This window comes from Melospiza georgiana, chromosome 3 (assembly GCF_028018845.1).
Source record: "Melospiza georgiana isolate bMelGeo1 chromosome 3, bMelGeo1.pri, whole genome shotgun sequence".
NCBI classification, from domain to species: domain Eukaryota; kingdom Metazoa; phylum Chordata; class Aves; order Passeriformes; family Passerellidae; genus Melospiza; species Melospiza georgiana.
In genome coordinates this window covers 45264190-45287993 of record NC_080432.1, presented here as the reverse complement: position 1 = coordinate 45287993, position 23804 = coordinate 45264190, and the positions used below count along the sequence as shown (strand labels likewise).

Genomic DNA, 23804 nt, shown 5'->3' with positions numbered 1-23804 from the left:
CTGGTCAAAGACTAGAATCCAAGAGTTGTCAAGGCATTAGGCAGAAATCAGTGTTTTGAGTAGAAATGCAAAGATTTCAAGGGCTGGTGATGTTTTTTGGAGATGTAAGCAAGAGAGACTGCTAAGATATTTGATAGGACAGTAACATTGTACTATAATTAAAAATCAGATTTTGAAAAAAGGATGCTTTAGTAACACAAGTAGATGATTAAATTCTTGCTTTTCTTACATTTTAAAAATTTTCAAGATTTCAAAAGGCCTAACAAGAAACCAAATTAATTTCCTTTCTGGTTTAGGTGCAAAGAAATTGTAAAATACTGATGACATTGACTTCATTGTTATGCAGTAGGATGGTTTAGAACTAATCTTTGCTTCTTTTTTTGTTTAGGCCAAACAAATAATCTGAGCTTCCTTTCCTTTCCATCATAAGTTATTTCTCTTTCAGTCCTTAAGGTAGTCTTTCTATAATGAAGTAAATACAATATTCCATCTGGACAAGAGGGTCTTCTAAACCGGTAAAATGTCACTTTCTTGTCTTCCTGAAGCACATTTTTAATTTTTTAACACACCCCCACGTCCTATGTACTTTTTCTGCACTTCTGAGCTGAGGATTGAAATAACCTGATCTTAGAACTGGCACATGTTCTGATACATTTTATATAGGTTCTGGTGTTTAAAAGTTCACTGCACTAGGAACTGTTGTTTGTATGGTACTGATTCAGCAGCTATGTAGATTTTGTTTATTGTTTGCCATCCTAAAATTTATTGAGGTAAACTATTTTTTTCAACTTCCTCCAGGAAAATAGTGTGTGGCCTATCTATTCAGGAAAAGCCTGGAAAGATGACATGCTTTTTTATTAAACAGTTATAATTTTTTTCTGCTTTTTTTTTCTTTCTTAGGAAGGCTCTGCTAACCCTGGAAGTAAACGTTGGGTGTCACAGTGGGCCAGTTTGGCTGCTAATCACACACGTCATGACCAAGATGACTTGAGATTGGAGTCCTCTGTGCCTGCTCCATTAGAAAATGGTATTAAAAACTGTTCTTATTGTCATAATTTATGCTGAAAAACCTGTGAAAGGGAGAAAAGAATGATTGAGTACTGTACTTAATCACTTTTTTAGTCCTAATGTCTCAATTTCATGTGAGATTCTTCTGTTTCATTGAGTAGAAGCAGCATAAAAACAAGCTCAGCAGTAGTGGTGTCTGCATGGCAGTTGAGTGCCAGTATTACACTGAATGGTACTAAAACAGGAGAGTTTATAAACTGTTCAATATTAGAGAAACTTTCATTTAAATACAGTTTGGGTTGGTCTGCATAGTATGTTTCTTTCCTTGCATCTTTCTTAGTCTAAATTGGACTTCATGGTAATGATTATTAAACAATCCAACCTGGGACACTTCAGCTGAAGCATAGCATCCTTTCCTTATCTTGGAAATACAGAAGACCTTTGATATTTCTTGAAAAACCCAGAAACTTTCTCTTAAACAATGAGCAACCTTATCTCCCTTTCTTGTGAGTGCCAGATGTTCAGGGCATGTCTCTCCATAGTTTAATTATTCACATTTGTGATTTTGAGATGGTTTATTCTTTAATATCTACAATCTTGACTATAAATTACTCTTCTGCTTTTTTCTTCCTGCAAATTTCACTTTAGAGGTTGTGATAATCTTTGAGAGAAGTTTTACAAAGAAGTTTTGCTTTTGATGTTGCATAATGCATATATCTGTACCAAAGTGAAAAAATTCTTATCAGTGACTGCTGCTCTTCTGTAGTTTTTCCTCCACTCATAAGCATTGAACTTGGCCTAGGATACTGAAAGTCAGAGGAGATGGAAAGGGGTAAAATTAAATTATCTGATTCACACAGAATAATGGAAATCAAGAGCAAATTTTGCACTATTTGAAAGGATTGGCTGTGTACATACAGGACACTTAAAATCATTGCTATTGAGACTGATTCTTTGGGTGGTTAATTGGGAGATTTGGTGGTCTTTTGTTTTCTGTGGTTTTAAATGGTTGCTTTCAGATGAGGCACTACCTTGGATCTTTCTTCTTTGGAGAGGTAAAGGCTTTTTTTACCATTATGAGAACTAAGATAAGAGTTAAAGGGAAGTAACATACCTGTTCTGCAAGAACTCTAAAATACTAAAGGGGAAATAAAGCATTCAAAGCACCAAAGGTGTAATAAGAATAAAATTTAGTATGTACATCTAAAAGCCAATTCAAAAAGGATGTCTTGTTGACTTAGATGCCTGTATCTTCTTTAAAAATCTTTGTATTTAAACTTCACATAACATATACTTACAACATGTAGTTGCTAAACAACTCCATGCCTTTTTTTTTTTCTAAAGGCAGTTTGAAATTCACCAGGAAGTAGTCACATGCTTATATATGTATAAAATATTTGATCTAGTAGTCATGTCTGAGAGAAGTCAGTCTTCACAAATGGCAATCATAAAGATTTTCATTAAACTTTCAATTTGTTTCATAATTTTCAAGAAAAAAAACAGTCCTGGAATTAGAAAATCTTGCTTAGATTTCAGAGGTACTTACCATTTCTCAAATTAGTATCTTAACATAGATTATAGAAAAAAAAACAACTGTGAGTCATTTTGCATTCATCATCAAAGGTGTGACACTGCAAAGAGAAAAGATAGATTGAAGAGCATGGATAGAAAGTAGGTACATACAGCATGATGGTTGAATTGCTTAGAGGATTCTTGCAGAGAGAGAAACCCTATACTCCAGTTCTTACTCCTGGAGCAACCAATGTTGGTGGCAGGCTGTGATAGGAAAGTCTCAACAGGGTGTGCAGAGCAGTTGCTTATAGATCTCTCCTGGCAAGAAAGGGATTTAACAGATGTGTGTTACTAAATGTGTCACATTATATTGCAACAGCAGACAAATGAACTGCAAAAAAATTTTTTTCTATTCAAATATTCAAAGTCAGGGCAATTTATAGAGCAATTTATATCACCTTTGAGTATTAAAGGTTGTTTCTGACAGCACAACTGCTGTGTTTGTTAAATGGGCAAAGAGGGCACAGTCATCATCACTGTGGAAAAATAAATCTTGGTTTCTAAAACAGTTATTCCTTGCAATAGTCTCCATGGGATGCCCATGCTTTTCTGATGATGGAGCATTCATTCTGTGTACACTGAGAATTCCGTGTGAGTGCTTTAGCACTAATACTGCATTCTTTTGATGCTTTGTATACAAAGCATTGTTGATGCATTTCCGTACATTTTTACACTACAGTGTCTTGTTTGGGATAAAAACATTATTTTTGCTTTCTCAGCCATAGTAATTTGTTTGTTCATGAGTGGGGCTTTTCAATATTGCTTAGTAGTGTCCCCAGCACTGCAGATTCTTGCCTGAATGAGGCAAGGCCTCACAGGGAGAGGCTGTAGTCTGTCCATGAGACAGACCTCAAGCTGTGGAACAGGCAGGTAGGGAGGAAGGAGAATCTTACTGGTTTTGGTAGTTTTGAAATCTGGTCCTAAAGGTGTTTAGGAATGTAAGACTTGCTTTCCACTTCCTGTTGTAATGGTGTGCTGATTGATATAACAGTGATTTCTGACCAATTTTAACCTACTGTGAGATCATAAAAACTTTGTATGATTCAGTTGGCTAAAAGAGTTCATTAAATGTTTTTCTACATGTCCAAATATAATTGATCTTGTCACAGAACAGCAGGATGGACTGATGACTTTTTCAGTTCTGTTTTATGTTGTATTAGCCTTACGCAGTCTTAAACATTTAGTCTTTCTATTTGCCTTGCAGTTGAATGTCTTCTCAAATATTTTTTTCTCTTTCATTTTTAGACACAGACATCAGTGAGTCTGGTATTTCTGTAAGAAGTGCTGGTTCAGCTGCTTCTCTGACCAGCCAAGGTGAGCGAAAGAGGAGGACACTTCCACAGCTTCCCATAGAAGAGAAAGTAAATGAAAATTTAAAACCAAAAACTGTATCTCATCAGAGGTCAGAAATAGGTGAAAAGCAAGACACTGAACTTCAAGAGAAAGAAACTCCAGCTCGTGCCTCAGATGCTAAGTCAAGCAGAACAATGAATGGTCTTTCACCCAAAGCTACTGGAGACAAAGTGTTTTCTTTTCCCAGCTCTTCTAGTAAAGAGAGAGTTGAAACTGGCAGAGAAACTTCTGTGGTGAAACAAGCTTTAGCAAAAATTCAACAACAAGAAAGAAAGGAGCAAGGACACTGGACACCTTCAAAATTATCCTCTACAAAATCTGCTGCAAACCAGATTGAGAAAGGTAGGGAGGAGATTGTTATGTCACCCAAAACTTTGGATAATCAAGAAAATGCTCCTGGACATGTTACAGATAAAGCAGAAATTAAATTGGCACAGATTGAGGGAAAAAGAAGAAAACATGAGGAAATCATTAGAGGACAAAGTCCTAAAGTTCTTGCAGGAGATAAAAAGGAATCTTCAAAACCCTTAGTGAGGCAAGGTAGCTTTACTATAGATAAGCCTAGCACAAATATACCTATAGAACTTATTCCTCACATTAATAAGCAGAGTGGTTCTGCTGCCCCTTTAGTATCTGCAAACAGGTTACGTGACAGAAGTGATTCAATGGACACTGATTCCAGTATAGATACAACACTAATCTTAAAAGACACAGAAGCTGTAATGGCTTTCCTTGAAGCTAAATTGCGTGAAGAAAATAAAACTGATGAAGGTCCTGACACTCCTAGTTATAACAGAGATAACTCCATATCACCAGAGTCAGATGTCGATACAGCTAGCACAATCAGTCTAGTTACTGGTGACACTGAAAGAAAATCCACACAGAAGCGGAAGAGCTTTACAAACTTATATAAAGATAGGTGTTCCACTGGTTCTCCTTCAAAGGATGTTTTAAAATCTTCTACAAGTGCTAGAGAAAAGATTGAAAAGAAAACTAAGAGTCGATCTTCAGATGGTGGGTCTAGAGCTGACGCTCGCAAAACTGTGCAATCCAGTGGAAGAATGAGGCAACCATCAGTAGATTTAACAGATGATGACCAAACATCCAGTGTACCTCATTCTGCCATTTCTGATATCCTATCATCTGACCAGGAAAACTACTCTGGCAAATCACATGGAAGAGTTCCTTTCGCCTCAGCAGATGAACTTGTACATTCCAAGATGGAAGGAAAGTCAGCTAAATCAAAAACCTCTCCTGTTGGACTTGGGCAGTCCAGTAAATCTACCACTCTTCCAAGACCTCGTCCCACAAGGACTTCTCTGTTGCGCAGAGCCCGCCTTGGTGAAGTCTCAGATAGCGAGCTTGCAGACGCCGATAAGGCTTCGGTCGCTTCTGAAGTGTCCACTACGAGTTCTACGTCAAAACCTCCGTCAGGGAGGAGAAACATTTCCAGGATAGACTTACTGGCCCAGCCTCGCAGGAATCGACTCGGCTCTTTATCAGCACGCAGCGACTCTGAAGCAACAATAACCAGGAGCACTGGCTCCCCGCGTACCCCAGAAGCAATCATCAGGAGTGGGTCAAGGCTGATCTCAGGAGGAGACAGCGCTAAAGTTTCTGCTAGAACTCGAGCCAATAGCATTTCTCGACTTTCGGATTCAAAATCCAAATCCTTGGCTTCAGCTCATAATTCTCCCTCAGGTATGTGAGATTATTTGAAATAATTTTGTACAATACTGGATGCTTTTAATGTGTGGATTTTTTAAAGAAATTGTTTAAGAAACCACTCTTATGAAACTGTTGAGTTTTAGTTGATGCAGTTTTTTTCTTTGGAGTAAGAGGCTTCCATGGCATTGTAGAGGTTTCTCATTTAAAATCATAAAGCCAAGAAACTGTAATCCTTCAACTCTTTGGATATGTTTTCATCTTGAAACTGCTAAGAACTGAATTGGGACAGTCAAATGCATCAACAATAATTCATTTTAGTGCAAAAACAGACAAAAGATCTCTTTGCTCAAATCGTGGTAGTAGAAGTTCAGAAGGTCAGCAACACTATTTAGTACATAGAAGATATAATATTTATTTATAAGGTAGGCTTGTAAATAGGCAATCAGATATTTTTTGATAAGAATAATAACGTTGAAGTAATTAATTGAAAAGCTATGTACTGCCTAACTAAATATCATAAAGGAATGTCTTTTAAAAGGTTTGCCTTATCTTGGATTATTTCCCATTTTGTGTTCCAAATCACGGCGATTTATGAGTTCATCATGATTTCCAGATCATGTTGATCTTCTTTTGTGTGGTGACTATTCTACCTTGTCTTACATTTGGAAGGAAAAATCTGCACAGTCTGTGAATTTTAACCTACTATTCTGTTAGAAGTTAACATAGCATTCTTAGTGCAGGGAGTGTTAAAGCTGGTAGGTTTTTTCAACAGCAGTATTAATGCTATCAAAATAAAATGTGGTAATTATAAAAAAGTGAACTTTCTTGTGAAATGAGTATTTAAAATAAATGTCTGCTTGCTTTTAGAATTGTCATGCTAGGAGCTTTACCATACTTGCAGTTAATCCACAGTCTCAGAATAAAATTGTGTAGCTTCCAGTTATGTAGTGCTCTGAAATTTTGCTACATCCCATTCAGACTTGATATAAGCCACTGTGATACTTAATTTCCCACACTCCTGCTGTCCTTCTATTGCTTATATATCATAAGTGGACCATGTCAGGATTCTTAGCATTGTATATTCCCCAGGTATTTAGTTTTGCTGTGTCATTTATTGGCTTAATAGAAATTTCTGCTGAGATACACTGCTGAATTGTAGAGTTGATTCGGTGTGATTCTCTGACAGGTGTCTACAAAGGTACCCAAAAGAGATGACCCTTCAAATAAAAATTCAGTCTTTCCTTGTCAGATATAATTGGAAAAGCAGCATGTTTTCAATTTTAATCAAAATTTTAAATTGTCAATGCAGCCTGAAAGGTGGCAATGCTAGAGTAGGGAAGTGTCAGTTAAGGCTTCCATATATTTATTTAAATAATGAATTCTAGTTTACATTATAATAATGCTGATTTCTGAAAAAGTAAAGCCCAGATGTTTTTTTTCAATTGACTACTTTTGTTTTTCACAAAACTCTGTATGAACTTTGAGTTTTGTGTCCATGTGAAGTACTGCAGGCTTCCTAGATTTCCCAGGTTGCTGCATTGAAGTGGCTTGCTGCTTCTGTTAAGGGAAGTGAGTGTATCTTTCTCTTCTCACTCTATTAATCTATCATTTTATTGTCTTTGTTAAATGTTCATTTTTCCATGTCCCACAGTAAAAGTTTACTGTAGCTTACATAAAATACTGTTTTCAAGAGAGAAAAGATGCCATCTTCTCAAGGGTACCCCAGCATAATAATCTAGGTAATTTTAAAAGACGGTTGTTAGAAAAATCTACAGTAGTAATCGCTTCTGTCTTATACAACTGTATCAGTTAATATATATCAGTGGAGAAGTCCATCAATATAAGGGCAGAATCTGAAAGCAATTAATTAAGCAGTCAGATACTTTCAAAACAAAATCATTGCCAAATAAAGCAATTAAGTCTTGTTAATATATAAGTAAAAAATATTATTACTACTATTTTGGATTTAGAGTTCTGAATTTTGTCTGTATCAGTAACATTATCATATAATTTTTTTACTGATTTATTTTGGTTATTCTTTAGGAAAATTTGAATTGCTTTGAAAGTGGTATAACCTTCTAGTGTATATAGGAGTATATGTAAAAATGCATCTCCAACTACATATAGGCCACTTTTAATTCCTCAATTTAATTTTGTTTCTAGAAAAGTCAACAATTAATGTTAGCACTTTTGGAAAGTACTAATGAAGTGCTTGACTAAAGCACCTCAGCTGTTTGGATATGGTTTACTTCAGGCACATTTAATCAAGGTGTAACAGGAATGAATTTTCTTCTCTCCCTGGACATAGAGAGACTGAAAAATGAATGATTATTACCAGTATTGGGTTACCAGAGGACTAGCCTCTCTCAAAATGTTAAATATGTTCCATGGGTTGTCTCATCAGAGGTCAGTTAACACTACCACATTGTAGATCAGTAAACACTGGCAGCCTCTTAAATCCAGCCCACAAAGAGCAACTTATTTCTGCACTTCCCAAATCAGTGTTCCAGACACATATACCTGTAAAATGAAAGCAAGAATAAGGTGTAGTTTCTGGATTTTTTTTATTGTCTTGTACTTCATGTGGATGAATTGCAACATGACAGGGTTAAAATTGTCAGAGCTATCAGAAAGTCTGTAATTTGTAGAATCATTTCTAATCCTTAATGCAGTGAAGTATTGGTTACTTTTATCTGAAGGGGCAAGCAGATAAATGCAACATCTAGGGTGAGAACTGTTAGCATTGAAGTCATTACCAGAGCGTTTCTGGGGTAGGAGGCTTGATAACTGAGAACACTGTGAAGACACATGAAGCAGAATTAGTAACTTTATAGCACAAGCTGTGAAAGGTCTTGTGAAGGCACTGCCTCATCAAACAGTAGAGTGTGATCATTAAAAACAGAGGAGCCCAAAGACCTGTTTTCACAACGACAGAGGGAAATTGAAGATGATGTTACAGAAGGAGCTGTGTATCAGGAATACAAACGGCAGGATCAGCCGTGCGAAGCTGCTGAAAAATTGGGCATTGAGTCAGAACAGAGAGACCTTGAGCAGCCAGCTGTGTTTGGCAGCTCTGCTGCCTTGCTGACCTAGCTGTCATAGCACATAGCTGCCAGATAGGTTGATCAAAGCTGTTGAGGTAACTGTGGGGGACAAGAAATTGATAATTGAGAAAAAACAGCCCTTACTAAGTAGATTTTAGTAGTAGGAGCTTGGAAATGGATGCACCTTGAGAAGTCAATGCCTCAATAAGAGTAGAATACCTTCTAAGTAGTATAAGGAATATATTCAATAAAATTTATTCTCAGATCGTTGAAGTGAGACTATGTTGTCCAAATCACCAAACTTGCCAGCTTAATGATTGTCAGGACATTATACTTCTCACAGGGTAGTCATTAAATTAGGTTTTAGTGCTGATTATTTTAGCCAGGGTTTTGGGGGGTTTTCTAGTTAATGGTACTGATATTCACAGTCTTTGGTGTCTGAGATAAGCAACTGCACAACAGCTTTCAGAAATGTACATAAACTACAGTGACATTTTGGGCCTGCTTAATTTAAAGATAGTATTAAAAGCATATATATGCAAATGTATAGCTACCTCACTGGGAAACATGCTTGGATATGCTTGTCATGAATTTCACAGCTTTGAGATTTTTACCACTAGGCCTACAGTAACTTTGTCCTCATATTAAAGAGAAACACATTGATCATATGTAACACCCCAACATTTCAAGGCCTTAAAATTTAATGGTCTTAAACATAGGGGTTTTATGATACTATGTAATGTTACAAATGATTGTTAATTATTTCATTTCAGTTGGTATCCCTGAAATGTTTAAACCTTTACAAAATTGAGTATTTTTGATCAAAAGTATAATCTTTTCCTAAAAAAGTGTGGGTGGAAAAGAGGACCTAAGACTAATTTCATAAATATATTTTATTTAAGCAAATGCTTCTAATCTGAATGTTTTAAATTGAATTAACGTGATAAAACACTATTTTGTACACAGAGAAATCCAAGCTTCTCCCAGACCCAGACCCCGATGTTGAAACTTACAGTGGTAGAGTACTAGAAATCAAATCTGTTTCTGATATTTCACTTCTCATTCAATTTTTAGTTTTTAAATATATTATTACATATGCTCATTGTACAGTGCTGAGTTGCTGAAGTATCTCACTTGAGAGATTTTAACATAAATTTTATAATTATTTTAAAGACTATAATTTGAACTGGGAAAAAGAATTTAAACAAAAATGGATGAAAAAATGTGGGCCCAACTCATAAATCTCTTTGGACTTTGGTCACACATTGCTTGCATGCTGTTGGTGGGAAAATGTACTTTTTCTGCTCATGTTCTATTTCCCTAAGATCAAACAACTTTGAAGCCGCCAAAAAAGAGATCAGAAAGTGATTGGAGAGACATTGTTACTTTCTACAATAAAGTTAGAAAATTTTTAAAAAGTAGAACTAGACATCATTTGAAACCCATATTTAAACCTGAAAAAATTGCACCAGCACATGTTTGTTTTCAGCAGTTGACACTTCATTATTTGTATGAGGGAAGGGATGTAAGCTTATACACCAATGTCATATTCTACATACCATAATCTTTGCATTATGCAAAAATTACTTCCATTATTTGTTACTTAAATTCATATTAGTGTGTACTTCATTTGTAATGTTCATTTTTTAATGTATCAGGAAAAATCATGATTAGTTCTTGAATTTTTTAATACTAAAATCCAATTTACATCATTTGGTTCTATATTTTTCAATCACCAATAGGTGGTCACACACATACTTCATTTTCTGCAGTACTTACAGAGCCTCATGAATGTCAATGAATTTGGGGTATTAAATCCCCTGCAACAATTTAGCAGGCTGTGGTGATGAGGATTTCTTTACACTTGGTGGTGTCCCTTCCTGCTGGAAAGGTCTGAGGACAGCACACCTGAGATCCATTTTCTAGATTTCAGTAATTCATAAGGGGACAAGAGTCTCCTACTTAGTTCCAGTTCTCCTGTACTTCAGGCTGTCCTCACCAACAGGGCTGTATAATGCTTTGTGTGCTGCATGTCAGAATATTTACTTCTTTCTCTGAGGCTGCTTTTCTTATGGATGTTCTGCAGATTTGCATATATTAATTTTATATATTCTTTTTCTGTACTAAAAACATAAGCATAGAATCATTAAGGTTGGAAAAGACCTACACATCATCTAGGAATTTTATGCTTTCCTTATGTAAGCATGCATTCCAGGCTTGGTGCCAGCTCCATCCCTCCTTCATATCTTCATTTTCTTTATTGTGTATTCATAAACCTTGAATGAAATTTGGGAAAAAATCTGCAGAAAAAGTGCAATCTGACTATATACTTAAATGTTAATGAATTGGGCCCTTGTTTTGTAATACAGTTTGAGCTCATACACAATCACTGGCTTTTACATCTTACTTTACTCATCACTATACAAAGAGCATTAGTTTTATGTTTTTATTAATCAATATTTTTTATTTAACACAAATTCTGTAGCTTTCTTTTAAAGATGTAGTAAATAAACCTTTCGTGAGGTACCTGGGGATGGATAATAAATAGCTGTGTATTTTTTGTGATGTTACTGAAATAATGCTGTTTTCTCTTATTAAAGACGCCATAATAATTCTTTTTTAATAATTAAACTAATTTAGTAAGTGCAAGATGGAGGCGCTTTCCTACAGATTATGCTTCCACCTCAGAAGATGAGTTCGGATCAAACCGTAATTCCCCTAAACATGCCCGTCTGCGTACCTCTCCAGCCCTGAAAACCGCGCGCCTGCAGAGCGCTGGGACAGCAGCTCAAAGCAGCAACACCTTCAAGCACAGGATAAAGGAGCAGGAAGACTACATTCGTGACTGGACTGCCCACCGGGAAGAGATTGCAAGGTTGGTTTGAAAGGAGTGCTCCCAGAATAGCAGAGTTTGTACCCGGGTGCACATAGAGGACAAAGGGAGCTGATGGATTTGCTCTGTCACTCCTTACTGCTTTTCTTCACTCACTGAATAGGTTACTTAAAATTCTTCTTACGAGAGAAGTGTCTGGCAGGCAGAGCACTCACATCACCAGCGCATCTCTTTTTAGTGGAAGTTGATAGTAACTTCTGATTTATGATAGCCAAATCCCAGAAGATGAACTTTCAGTTGCAGTATTGGGACTTGCAGAGGTACTTGGTGTGTTTCCCAAGGCTGAAGTGTATGTGATTTTGTACTGCCTTTACATATTGAGATAAAATTTCAGATCAATCACAGGTGACAGAGAGAGAAAAAAGTAAGCTTTGGAATGTGAGAGACCATGTTCTCATTTTCATTTTTGATTTATCAGGACATTATTTCATGTTAGGTACTTTCTGATTTAAGTCATGCGTATTCACCAAAAAGGAATTCTTCTTTTGTTGCAAGTCCATGAGATTAGTATCTCAATACCTCTGTCATTGCTGGCACTACTCTGCTTCAGGTGAACCAAGGCAAAGTTAGTTGCACATTCTGGTAACCAATTATTGCCATATCATGCAACACCCAGCAGTGAAAACTTCAGAGAGCTTGCACAAGCATGTAAATTTTATTTGACACTTAGATGTCAGTGTTCAGGTTCCAAAGATTTTCACAGAACTTAATTTGGAAGCCTAAACAAGAAATATGTTTTCCTTATAAGATTAGTTTTAGTAGTGTAGAGTATTTTCTTAATACTGTGGAAGTGTTTTGCTTAGTGTGATTAATTATTTTTTGTTTCCTGATTTTGGTAATATTTTTCAACATTTGTTTTTCTGTTGTGATCTGTGCAAAGAGAAGATGTAGTGACCTGAGAGACACACAGAATATGCCTAAGGGAGTCTCATAGTATCTGGACAAATAATGAAATAAACATTTTCAAAATAATCTTCCTAGAAAATCTCTTTCTTTTCAGAAGTCTAAAGTTAGAGATGGCTATAGGAAGGACTGTGTGTATATGGGAAAAATAATTGATAGCCATAGCATATTAGTTCCTCCTGATAACTAGTACTGCTGAAGCTCTACTTCGGTGAAACTTTTTGATATGTTTTGCCCATCTAAGAGAGATTGAACCTGGACATAATCGATGATTCAGTCTAAATTCATTTGATGGTTAGGTTTGCAGGTTTTTCTCTTCCCTTGGGATTCTTACTCTTTCCTACATTTATGTATTGGCTTTAAAATTTGTTTTAAAGGGTGTGTTCTTATCCTATGTCTTCAGCTTTATTTTCAGTTGAATTCCTGAGAGGCTCAAATCAGTACTTCTAAATTTTTAGGTTTATGTTGAGATTTTACACAACCTGCATTAAATGAGCTTATTTAAGGTAAAGAAAAGTAGCATTTAGCATCTGAGAAATTCCAGGTTACTCTCATCTGTTGTCACTGCTTCCAATACCAGTTTTAGCCTCTGCTGAGTGCATTTGCTGTAGGTCACTAGTTCATCCTTTCTGTGTCTCCATATCTTTGTAGTGATTCACATTTTTGCTCCCTTGGCTTTAATTTTAGCTTCTGTCCTCTATAAAAAACTTTTTGTCTCTGCTCCTATTCCCTTGCTAACCATAGGCTCTATTATTGCCTACCCTGTTTTTTTTTTTCCCTCCCAGCCATCAGTCCAGCCCCTATGTTCAAGGTTCCTTCAACTCTACTCAGAGTTTTAAAATAATTAAGATGGCTATATGCTCTCATTAAAATTAGTTGATTTATTTTTGTTGTTGTTGAATAACTGATTAGATGTAAGGATAAGCCTTTCATAAAATACATGTGTAGCAGAAGGTAGTGTAGAAACCATATAGCAAACATTTAATTGCATCTGTGTTACCATCATACTGTGTTTTAATGACTCCATGACTGCCACAGTATGCACTTTTCACAGACTTCAGGATTTACAGATGTTAATAAAACTGAAAATCTGAAAGAGGTATTTAGAGAAACTTCCTGGAATAACTAAATTTGATTTAAAGCACTTTGACATGGAGGGAATTTACACCCTCGGAATAATGGGAGTTTCACAAATATTTTATTGAAGGATGTTAAAGTATTGTTACAAAATCCACTGACTCAGTATAGGAAGTGTAACATAAAAATGTTTTTAGTAATCCAGCAGTTCAGCACTATTACAGATATCTTAGAAGTATTCCTATTTCCTTCTCTATATTTTTTTCTAACACTGGGTATTCTTTCACTACAGGTAAATAAGAACTAGAGTTCCAGGCTTGGAAAGGTGGTCATGCTCTCTCCATCCCAAGCCATGTGTTCTCACCTTATCCTATGTGCTGGAAGCTGAGTCTGTTCCCTTTGTAGCTGTGTAGCTGCCTGAGTCTGCTCACCAAGTGAATCTAAAGCAGTATTTCCTGGAGTGGATTGAGGGATTTAGGGAATTTGAGGTTTATTAGTTCTGCCTCTGTGAATTGATTTGCCTTGTATGCCTGCTAGGTCTGATGCAGGAAGCGGTAGAGATCTGCAAGGCAGCCTACAGTTGTAGTAGAGTAAATAATGTGCACCTAGAGCCTCAGTCTCTTGTCCCTGATTACACAAAATATACTCCTTGTACTTAAGCAAAAATGTATGCTTCTGAAAGTTAACGTAGAATTACTTGAAAACTTCATAAGTCAGGCTCAGCTCACAGCTGGTTTCTAGTCTTCTTTTTCACAGTGCTTCTCATTTACTGCTCTGTATTGTTTCTATACAGGAATGTAATTGAGTACTGGACTATAGCTTACTTTCACATGGAAAATGATTACAGATTTTGTTCACATGACTGATTTTTGACTGTGATAATTATCTGTTTTTTGCCATCAATGTTAGAGTTGTTTGTCCTGATACTTCTGGGATTCATTTGAGTTAATTTTTATATAGAGATCTGACACTTTATGCAATTTTGATTTCTTGCTAAGAACTCAAATGAAGTGGTTGTGTCATGTTGAAACATTGCTGATTTCTTTGAAGAGTTAAGTCTTCAGTAATAGATGCTTCTTTTGATTATGGTGTTTAATGACGTTTCTCTTCTGAAAAATTTGCTGATAATTGAAGTCTCCTGGTTTTATTTTCTTCACAACTACTCATTAAATACCAGAATTCGTCCCAGAAAATCAAATGTGAATAGTAGCAACTTTTCTATTTAAGGAAAAAGTTAGATGATTGTATGACACTAAAGAAGTAGCTCTTTTAGGGTGTGTACTACTAAGAATTTTTGACTTTGAATGGCATGTGTAAATTGCCATATATTTGTCTACAGCCTTCTTTCAATTATATGTGTATAATATATGTTATTATATAATATACTTTATTGTGGATTGCTGATGATTAGCCACAAAATCCAGTGTTGGAATTTGGCTGGAAATTTCTCTAGTTATGTTTGCCTTTCTAATTGAAATACTATTCACTTAATCTTAAGCTATCTGTAGGGCAGTGGTGTCCATTGTTTTTGACTTGAAGACAAAGTGAAAATTAAGAGCAGAAGGAAGCTCACCTTGAGCAATCAACCTGTATGGAGCCCAGGGTGTGTCACTGTCACGTGGCTGTGCACCTCCTTCCACTTGAGCAGCGGGCGCTGTTTGTGTCACCGAGTCCTCGGTGGCGGAGAAGTGGCACTGTCACCCTCTGTGCCTTCGGTGCTGTCAGGCAGAAGTGTGAAAGGGGATCACTTAGCAGTCTGCTCTTCTCAAATCTGTGATCCAAGCTGGAGATTCAGGATGCCATAATGGCTTTTAGCTTTTGCTTCGTGGGGTTTTTTGTCTTGTTCCCTCCTTTTGGGTGTTCTGGGGATGAGTAGAGCAAGCCAGAGCAAAGCTGGTTTTTTGATGCGCTGAATCAGAAGCAAAGAAAATAACTCCTTGGCTGAGAATTCAGCTGTATTTTTGTAATGCTATCATACCCAGGTTTTAAAGGTATGTTGTATTTTTGCCACTGAAAATATTTCTTGATTACATTTGGGGATTTAGGGCATTGGTCTGGAATTTCAGACCCATAAGCAGCTTGATCTGAGTGAGGTGAGGAACTGCTAGAAGTTCAGAAGTCCTGAAAACTTTTTTTTCAAGTAGGCAAACTAAGGTACAAATTAAATGATTTCTGAGCATTTCAGATTTACTGCCATGTTACACAGCTCATCTGTGCAGTATTTTCAGCATATTTTCTATGCATCCTCTGTGTTGGATATACTGCACATTGCATGTATCTGTCTGAATCCTAGGAAGAAAACAAGGATACTCTGTCTTTTGAGATCACCTTTCACCTTCTTCCTCTAGAAAGGCATGCTGTTAAAAGCTTCAGTCAAAATTTGCTTTTATGGCTCTACAAGTAAGCTTTCTGTTTAAAAGGCATGCAGCTTTTCATAGCATTGTCATCAGGAACTTGAACTTACAACCTCAAAGGCTGCAGATGGGGCTCTACTGGCCCAAAAGTGTTTGTAGGGGTGAATGTAACACTCTCTTTATTACTAGGATCAGTCAAGATCTGGCTCTCATCGCACGGGAAATCAACGATGTAGCAGGAGAGATAGATTCAGTGACTTCATCAGGCACTGCCCCCAGTACCACAGTAAGCACTGCTGCCACCACCCCTGGCTCTGCCATAGACACTAGAGAAGAGGTAGGAGATCTTCATGGAGAAATGCATAAGGTTCTTCCTTTTCTTTATTTCTTTTGCTTTTAGCATTTTGCATAGCCTTTTTAGTTCCTCCACTCAACCCGTATGCATGATCTCAACTTTTTTTTTTTTCATTTGAAGTTCCTTTACATTTCAACAAACAACCCAGGAGTTATTTTGTGAACATAGCCTGTCAAAAGGATGCATACTATCTGTCTGTCTCTTTTTTTCCACGAAACATAGGACAAGGTAGTTATTTGTTTTTTTGCTTGTCTGTAGCCTTAGATACTGTTGGACAGTATCTAAGTGCATTTAAAGACACTAGTGTGTATGCACAACTATATATAAATGTATACATTTAATTATTTGTTTAGCTATTAAAAACAAAAAAGTCCCTCTTTTCACAGGTGACATAAAACTTTCATCTTCTGAACATTGAAATACTTAGGTACCATTAGTTAACTTTAGACTTTCTTTCTTAATAACATTGTCAAAAAACTGCCTTTAAATAAGTTTGCTTTATGCTTCTAATAATTCTTATTTTCTTTGCCTACCTCTGGTGTGCTGTTCTATGAATATATTGACTAATGTTTTCTAGTAATCATCACAGGTCTAATGCTGGTAAACGTGTTAATCTGAATTTAAGTCATCACTTTCTACCATGTTACAGTTCACCATAATAATGTGTTGTAAATGTTTAATGCATTTTTTTCTTCATAGTATTCCTTTCAAAATGTGTTTTATTCATTTTTGTGTGCATAAATTTTGGTTAATACACTAGTTTACTGTGGTTAGTTTAATACTGTCTCTTTCTGTGGAAAAAAAGATATAAACAGCAATAAGAAATCTGTGAGCTGGGTACTCAGAAAACTTATAAATGCACTCAGATTTTGGGTTTAATTCTCATAGATTGTGGTTAAACTTTATAGAAATAAAATGCTCTTTTTCTCAGATCCAATTAGATCACTCCAAATTTTTTTTATCATGAAATAATTATTTTCTTCTTCAAAATATACAATGCATTGTGTACATACTGCAGGTGGCAGTATCTCCTTTAGGTAGTGTAAGTCTTTCTGTAACGCTATGACTTACTTGGCAAAAAACCCTAAATCTCGGAGTACTCTTCTCAATTCCACAGATATGTTCCATTAATCAAAGAAATTAATTATTCAGTACCAGTTTATAGGTAGCTATTATGTTACCTGCCCATAAGCAAAATTTCAGTGGGGTAGTCTGAATGTGCCATCTATGTCTAGCATTTAAAAAAAAAAAAACCCAAATCTTGTTCATTTCTACAAGATGTTTTTACATAAGAGATGCATCATTTTATACTATAGAAGACAGCAGAATGATTATTATTTGATAGACATCTTAGAAACTGTTTCGGAAGAAAAAACCCCAGTAATCTGATTTTTGGATGTGTCCAGTAGATTTCATGAACTTCGTTTTTCTTTTATCCCGCAGTTGGTGGACCGAGTATTTGATGAAAGTCTCAATTTTAGAAAAATCCCTCCAATAGTGCATGCGAAACCCCCGGAAGGGAATGGTCGGCCTAGTGATGCCAGACCTCAGCTGACAGAGGCCCTCGATCCCCCAACAATTACCCGCAGAAGGACTTGGAGCAGAGATGAAGTGAGCACACCACAGGATTCTCTCTAAGAATGTGTCAATTTTAAGCTTTTGCAATTATCTCCCCACTTAATATTCTAGACATTATCCTGCCTTTCCTACCTCTAGCAGGTGGCATTAATATTTGAAAAAATTATGTATTATTTTATCGGCAAAATGTTCAAATATCATTGTATATGATATTATCTAAAACATAAGCAAGATTTTTTTATAGTTAAAGATACAAAAATATGTGGAGTTGTTACTATTGAACTAATAATATCCTTTTTTATTAAAAACTTATTGCAGGTTATGGGGGACAGTTTGCTGTTGTCCTCAGTCTTCCAGTTTTCTCGCAAGATAAGACAATCCATAGACAAAACAGCTGGCAAAATCAGGTGGGTTGTTAAAAATTGCTGTTATTGCTGAAAATGTCTGTTCCCATCAACATTCCCAGCAGTAAAAAAATATATATATAATAATCACAGAGGAAATGTACATAGTAGAAGCTTGTCTTTTTAAAAAGCACTGTTACCTATGGCATTTTTAGCATTCAGAAGGATTTGGAATGAATACTTTTTCCATTATTCCTTTTGTTTATTTCACTTTATGTGAAGAGAAATATCAGGAAAGTTTACATGGACAGAACAGCATCCAGCAGAGGAGGTCTTCCAACGTATGCAGTACTGTACAAAATCTACCCAACCTCTGTGCAAGTCTTGTAAAAGTCCCTTCCTTAAAAGATAAGGTTAAAATGTTGCTGAACTCTAACATTGGGCCCTATAGGTTTGCCACGTTGTTGAAGGGATTTTGCATTTTAGGAAGAGAAATCTAATTGGACAGAGGAGAGCTGTTTCAGTAAATCCTTCTGAAAAACAGCTTGCTCTGGAGACAACGTGATCCCTATTGATTTGTAAAACAACAGATGTAGCCACCTCTCATTTTCAATTGAAAATTCCTGCTTAAATAGATTCCTTCATAAGATGTCATAGTAGTTAAGAAGAAGTGTAGACTTGTCAATAATAGTAATATGTTGCTCTACTTGTTCCATTTAACTTGAATATGTGAGTGTAAAACCAGTTGTGACCACTTTGGTTGACAAGAATAAAAGAAAATTCATAATACAAAGTTCAGGGTTATATATTTCTTATCTTCTTCATGTCGTTGTGCCATTAATAACTTAAAAATAAGAAGTCTTTGGCTTAATGCATACTTTTGTGAATGTGAGAAAGTATTAGGTCTGTAATTGATTGGTTTCTTTAGGAAGTGTCAGATATTGGAATATTAGATGAGTGACAGATTAAACAACAAAAATGTATGTCAGAATAGGGTGATGTAACCAGTGAAAGTAGCAAAATACTAATATATCTGAAGATTTTATTCTCATGGGATTACCAGAAAAGATTTGGCCATAGAAATCAAAAAGAAAAATAATAATCTATATAAATTAGTTAAAACTGTAGGTTAACTGCCATTTCTAGTCCTGCTATTTCTAGTAGGAAAAGTATCACCAATTGAAGAATGAATTATTTAAAAGCCTGTAACTCATTTTAATTATCCTATGCTAAGGAATTTTGTGTGTTGTTTTTACTGGTGATTAACAGTTAACGTTAAATTGAGATCTTACACATTTCTGATTAATTTTCTGATCTTAAAAAGCAAGTCAGCTACTAATAAATGCAATAATAATGTGCTCATGTATGATATAAATACAAGCATACCTACAAATATTTTATGCATACTTAAAGAAAGGGGATTTTTTTTTTCTATAAAAATGCAGTAAACTTCCATTAATAAGCCTTTTTGCTGGGCATCTTGCAAAGTGCACTGAAAGAAAAATGGGGATTGAGCACAATCAAGTAAGGTTTGCCTCAGAAAGCAGGGAAAAGCAAGAGAAGGCGGCAATTGGCATTTATAAATATATTATTTTAACTTGAAAAATATGGTTAGAAAGGGGAATGGCAAAGAAGACAGAGATGATGATCCCCCAGGAAGTTTAAAATAGCCAAATGAAGTGTTCAAAAAGATAAAGTAAAAAAGGAAATCAGCGTCCTAAGTTTATATTAAAAACAAATTGGCTGTCCACTTTATAGTTTACATAATAAAAGTTTCAAAATTTCTAATTAACACTTTCATTTTGTTCCATTCTTTTTTAATAAAGTGACCAATGAAATGAGAACCTTTCAAATTTTAGAAGAGAAGAACATTAGCTCTAAAAACACCACATAGAGAAGCAAAGGCACTAATCACATACATCAGGATAGAATTATTTTAACAGAACATGGCAAGAAGGTAAATAAAAATATCACACAATATCACAATAGTTGTTTTTTTTTTTTTGCTAGTGCTGTTTACTGCTAAATAAAGCCTTATTTTCTATGTTCTTGCTGATTTCCAGGTGATATAAATGCTATTATATTAGAGAAAGTATAGCTGCATAAGATTGTCTGTATACTGAATAAATATTTCCAGAAGTTGCTTTTTTAAAAATTATGATCCTGTAAAGGACTTCATTGTCTCTGCTTTAGTTTCTTCTTTTTTTTTAAATGTGTATTTGAACTCCTCAATGAAAAGCATGTACTAAATTTTCCATTGTATCTGAAATCTTTGGTATCCAGGTTGTATGGCTTTGCAAGCTTTTTCACTCCCTGCCAAGACATGAAAAATTTGCCAGACCTCTGATGATGAGCTTTTTCAAAAGATAATGACCCTGGTTATGCCCTTAACATGTTTCCTGCTTTCTTCACTGCACTTCTGATTACTTTTAGTTTATTTATTTATTCCTTCTCCAAGAAAAAGTGTGTATTAATGTTTACTCCTTGTATGCTTTGTACGTGAATAAACCCAAGTCTGGCAGAAGTTGTCACTTGCCTCCATCCCATGACATTTTGTCATCGAAGTAGCACTTCCTCACAGTGAAACCTCTGACATAAATACATTCCAAAGCAGCAGTGAGTGAAGACCTCAAAGATAGAAGGGTTAAAGCAGCTTCTGGATGAGTTGTCTGTCACCAACATCTGTATACTGATAAAATAAGGCAGGGTACATATTTTGCAAAATTAGATAATCCTGACAGGATAATAATGGAGAATGAAATTCCCCATAGGGTATGCAGAACTGAAGGAAGGTGATCAGAAATGCAGTACTAAGGCTCACAGCTTTCTTTCAAATTCTTAGTCTTTATGACATTCACTGTATCATGAACTTCCAACTTAAAAATTATTTCCTCAGAGACCTAGCTACAATAATAGCTTCTTTTAAATATACTGCTCTTTGACCATTATTTGGAATCGTGTGGTTGGTTTGTTTAGCAGTTTTTTTACTGCAGCTATTTTTGAACTTTTTAACTTTTAAGTACCTATTAGAGAAGAAGTGGATTCTGTGTCATCATGGTGTTACTTCACAGACCTTAAATATCTGCACATTGCTTTTTTTCCTTTTCTTTTCCAATTGCACCAATGGAGAAAGTTTAATTTCTGTTTATTATACGACAATAAAAACAAAAATTTTATCAAGCAGGGAAGCAAAACATAAAAGATGGGAATCTCCCACTGGGCTTTGGGTTTTTACAATAACGAGGGACTTCAAACATGTAGTGATATTCATACAAGTGATATTCATACTGCTAGAACACACACACACACACAGACACACACACACATATGTATATATATAAAATGTACATACATATTGAGACTTTTCAATGAAAATATTTTCGAGAAAATGCATTTTTTAAATTTCCTAAAGCATTTTAATTTTTATTCATGTAAAATACAAAGGTAAAAATTGAATTCCTTTATCTTATATTTTGCTGTTATTGTAAAATGCAGTATTAATGGGGGATTTTCTCACTACAGTAGAATAGTTGGCTTTCAAAAAAAATGTAAGTGCTGGAGGAAAGAACTAGCTGTATCTGTATATGTACCATAAGCAAATATTTAGCTACAGAACTGCCATTTTAGTTTCAATAATAATGATTTTGCTGAAAATCATGAAATTAGTATGCTTCCCTGAAAATTTAAACTGTATGGTTAGATTCTGTCAGGTTTCAGGTTTTGATATTTTCTTTTCATTTAGTACTCCTTATGCTGTTTTCTCCTATCATGTTATTTAATCTTTCAGATTATTTTGTGGGTTTTCTTTTCTATTTTAAACATACTATTGGATTTCTTTCTTCTAGAATATTATTTAAGGACAAGGACAGAAATTGGGAAGAAATTGAAAACAAGTTACGAGCTGAAAGTGAAGTTCCTATTGTGAAAACATCAAGCATGGTATGAATAGTTACCTTTTCTGGGACTGATTATGTTCCTCATCTCATGGCTAAGTAATCAGTAGAGGAATTTGGTGTTTTCAGTGACATAAGGGCAAAAATCTTTAAAAAACCTTATTTAGACACTAAGTATGTTTCAAGAATAAACCTAATCTTCAGTAATTACTAAGACTTACTGTCTTAGTAAGTAATTACTTTCTTACTGTCTCATTAAGAAACAATTAATTGTTCAGGGGAAATTTTCAGATTAAGAATGCAATTAAAGGGATTCAAACTATCCACAGACCATCAGTATGTTTGCTTAATAAAAGGTAACAACCATTAGTTTTAATGTTAGATTGCTTTTGAATGAACTTGGTTTACAGTCTTAAACCTAGTTTACCTACTAATCATTAATGCTTAATATGTAATACTTAACAGTAGTAATACTGGTTATTAATATTTAGAGAAATTGTTGTGTTTTAATGCATGTGATGAAAATAATCCATAGACACATTGCAATAAAAGGATTTTTCAGTGAAAAACAATCCTGTTGGCTTTGTCTGGAAGTGGTAACCATAGGTTGCCCACCAGCACTCCAGCTGTTTTATGTAATAGCCTAATTACAGCAATCAGCTATGGTTTATAGGCTAATTCAGGCCATTTCAAGACCAGACTGTGAGGGGACAGACCACACGTTGTGTCTCAGTACCCTTATCTTCTGCTTCTAAACATGAGCATAGGGTTTGAGAAACATCCTTGCATGAGACAGCAGGCAGAGCCCAGCTTCATTATCCATCTGCAGAGTCTGCTGTTAAAAATATCTGTTTACAGAGGCAGGGGTTTTTGTGGGAGAGAAAACTGCACAAATGTGAATACATTTCCTCTGGCATTGAACAGGCTAGAACTTCTCTGTTAGCTCATCATCAGTTAGTAAACTCCTCCAGACTGATTTTTCCTGGAAAGGACTTGGCCTGTAATTTCTGAAGAATGGTGTATTTATCAAGAGCAACAATTAGTAACTCAGTAATATAATTTAGTAGATTTGCTGATAGGTTTTGTTAGGTTTTTCAAAACTTTAATCAGGTTCCTCATGGAATTTTCTAATTTTTGAAATATAATAATATAAGGAGTTATATTATAATAATAATGTAACTCCAAATAAGATCCAAATTTAGTGTTTTATATTCTAAATGCCCTGTGGAGGGTCAAGGTATTCTTAAAAAAAGAAAAAGGTTAGTTGTACATTTATTCCGAAATTCACCATTTTACTGAATTTTTTTCAATCTATTAAAGCATCTCACACTTGAAAGTTTAAGGGTTGTTCAGGGTTTTTTTGTATAGGCACTGATTTTCAAGTTTCTGCTTAGTTTTCAGAGCAATTTGTTGTTCAAATGCAGTGCCTTCTTTTACCATAGAACATTAAAAGTTAAGAAAGGACAGTTGCAAGTGATGTTTGTTTTGTCCTTGGAACATTTATGTCCAGCTCAGATGTGAAATCTGCTTAAAGATAATGACTTTGTAAAGATAATCAATCTCTTTGCCTCCCGTGAAAATCACACTACTTAGTACAGAACAGCTTTCTGAAATGGATTAATGGTTTTCTGAAATCAGTGCCTTTGAAAATTCACAGCTTTAGAATACCACTGACAGCTCTTCTCGCAACTTGGTTAACTATTCTTCCATGTAGGATTCTTCAATTGTAGGATTTACATATTTATACTAATATAAATATGCT

At 35.3% G+C, this 23804-nt stretch overlaps 1 protein-coding gene across 8 annotated transcripts in view; it reads left to right on the top strand.

The window, feature by feature from the left end:
• Nucleotides 1-23804, top strand: part of CEP170 (centrosomal protein 170) — a 94383-nt gene that overhangs the window by 66156 nt on the left and 4423 nt on the right. For 2 of the 8 annotated variants that reach the window (XM_058019524.1, XM_058019519.1), the window contains 7 exons: nucleotides 901-1027; nucleotides 3826-5634; nucleotides 11286-11520; nucleotides 16062-16239; nucleotides 17671-17838; nucleotides 18124-18212; nucleotides 21995-22088. In XM_058019524.1, the coding sequence (XP_057875507.1) occupies nucleotides 901-1027; nucleotides 3826-5634; nucleotides 11286-11520; nucleotides 16062-16239; nucleotides 17671-17838; nucleotides 18124-18212; nucleotides 21995-22088 (2700 nt within the window). The remainder of the gene's footprint in view (nucleotides 1-900; nucleotides 1028-3825; nucleotides 5635-11285; nucleotides 11521-16061; nucleotides 16240-17670; nucleotides 17839-18123; nucleotides 18213-21994; nucleotides 22089-23804) is intronic. The other 6 variants (XM_058019523.1, XM_058019522.1, XM_058019520.1 and 3 more) reach the window with 6 other exon arrangements.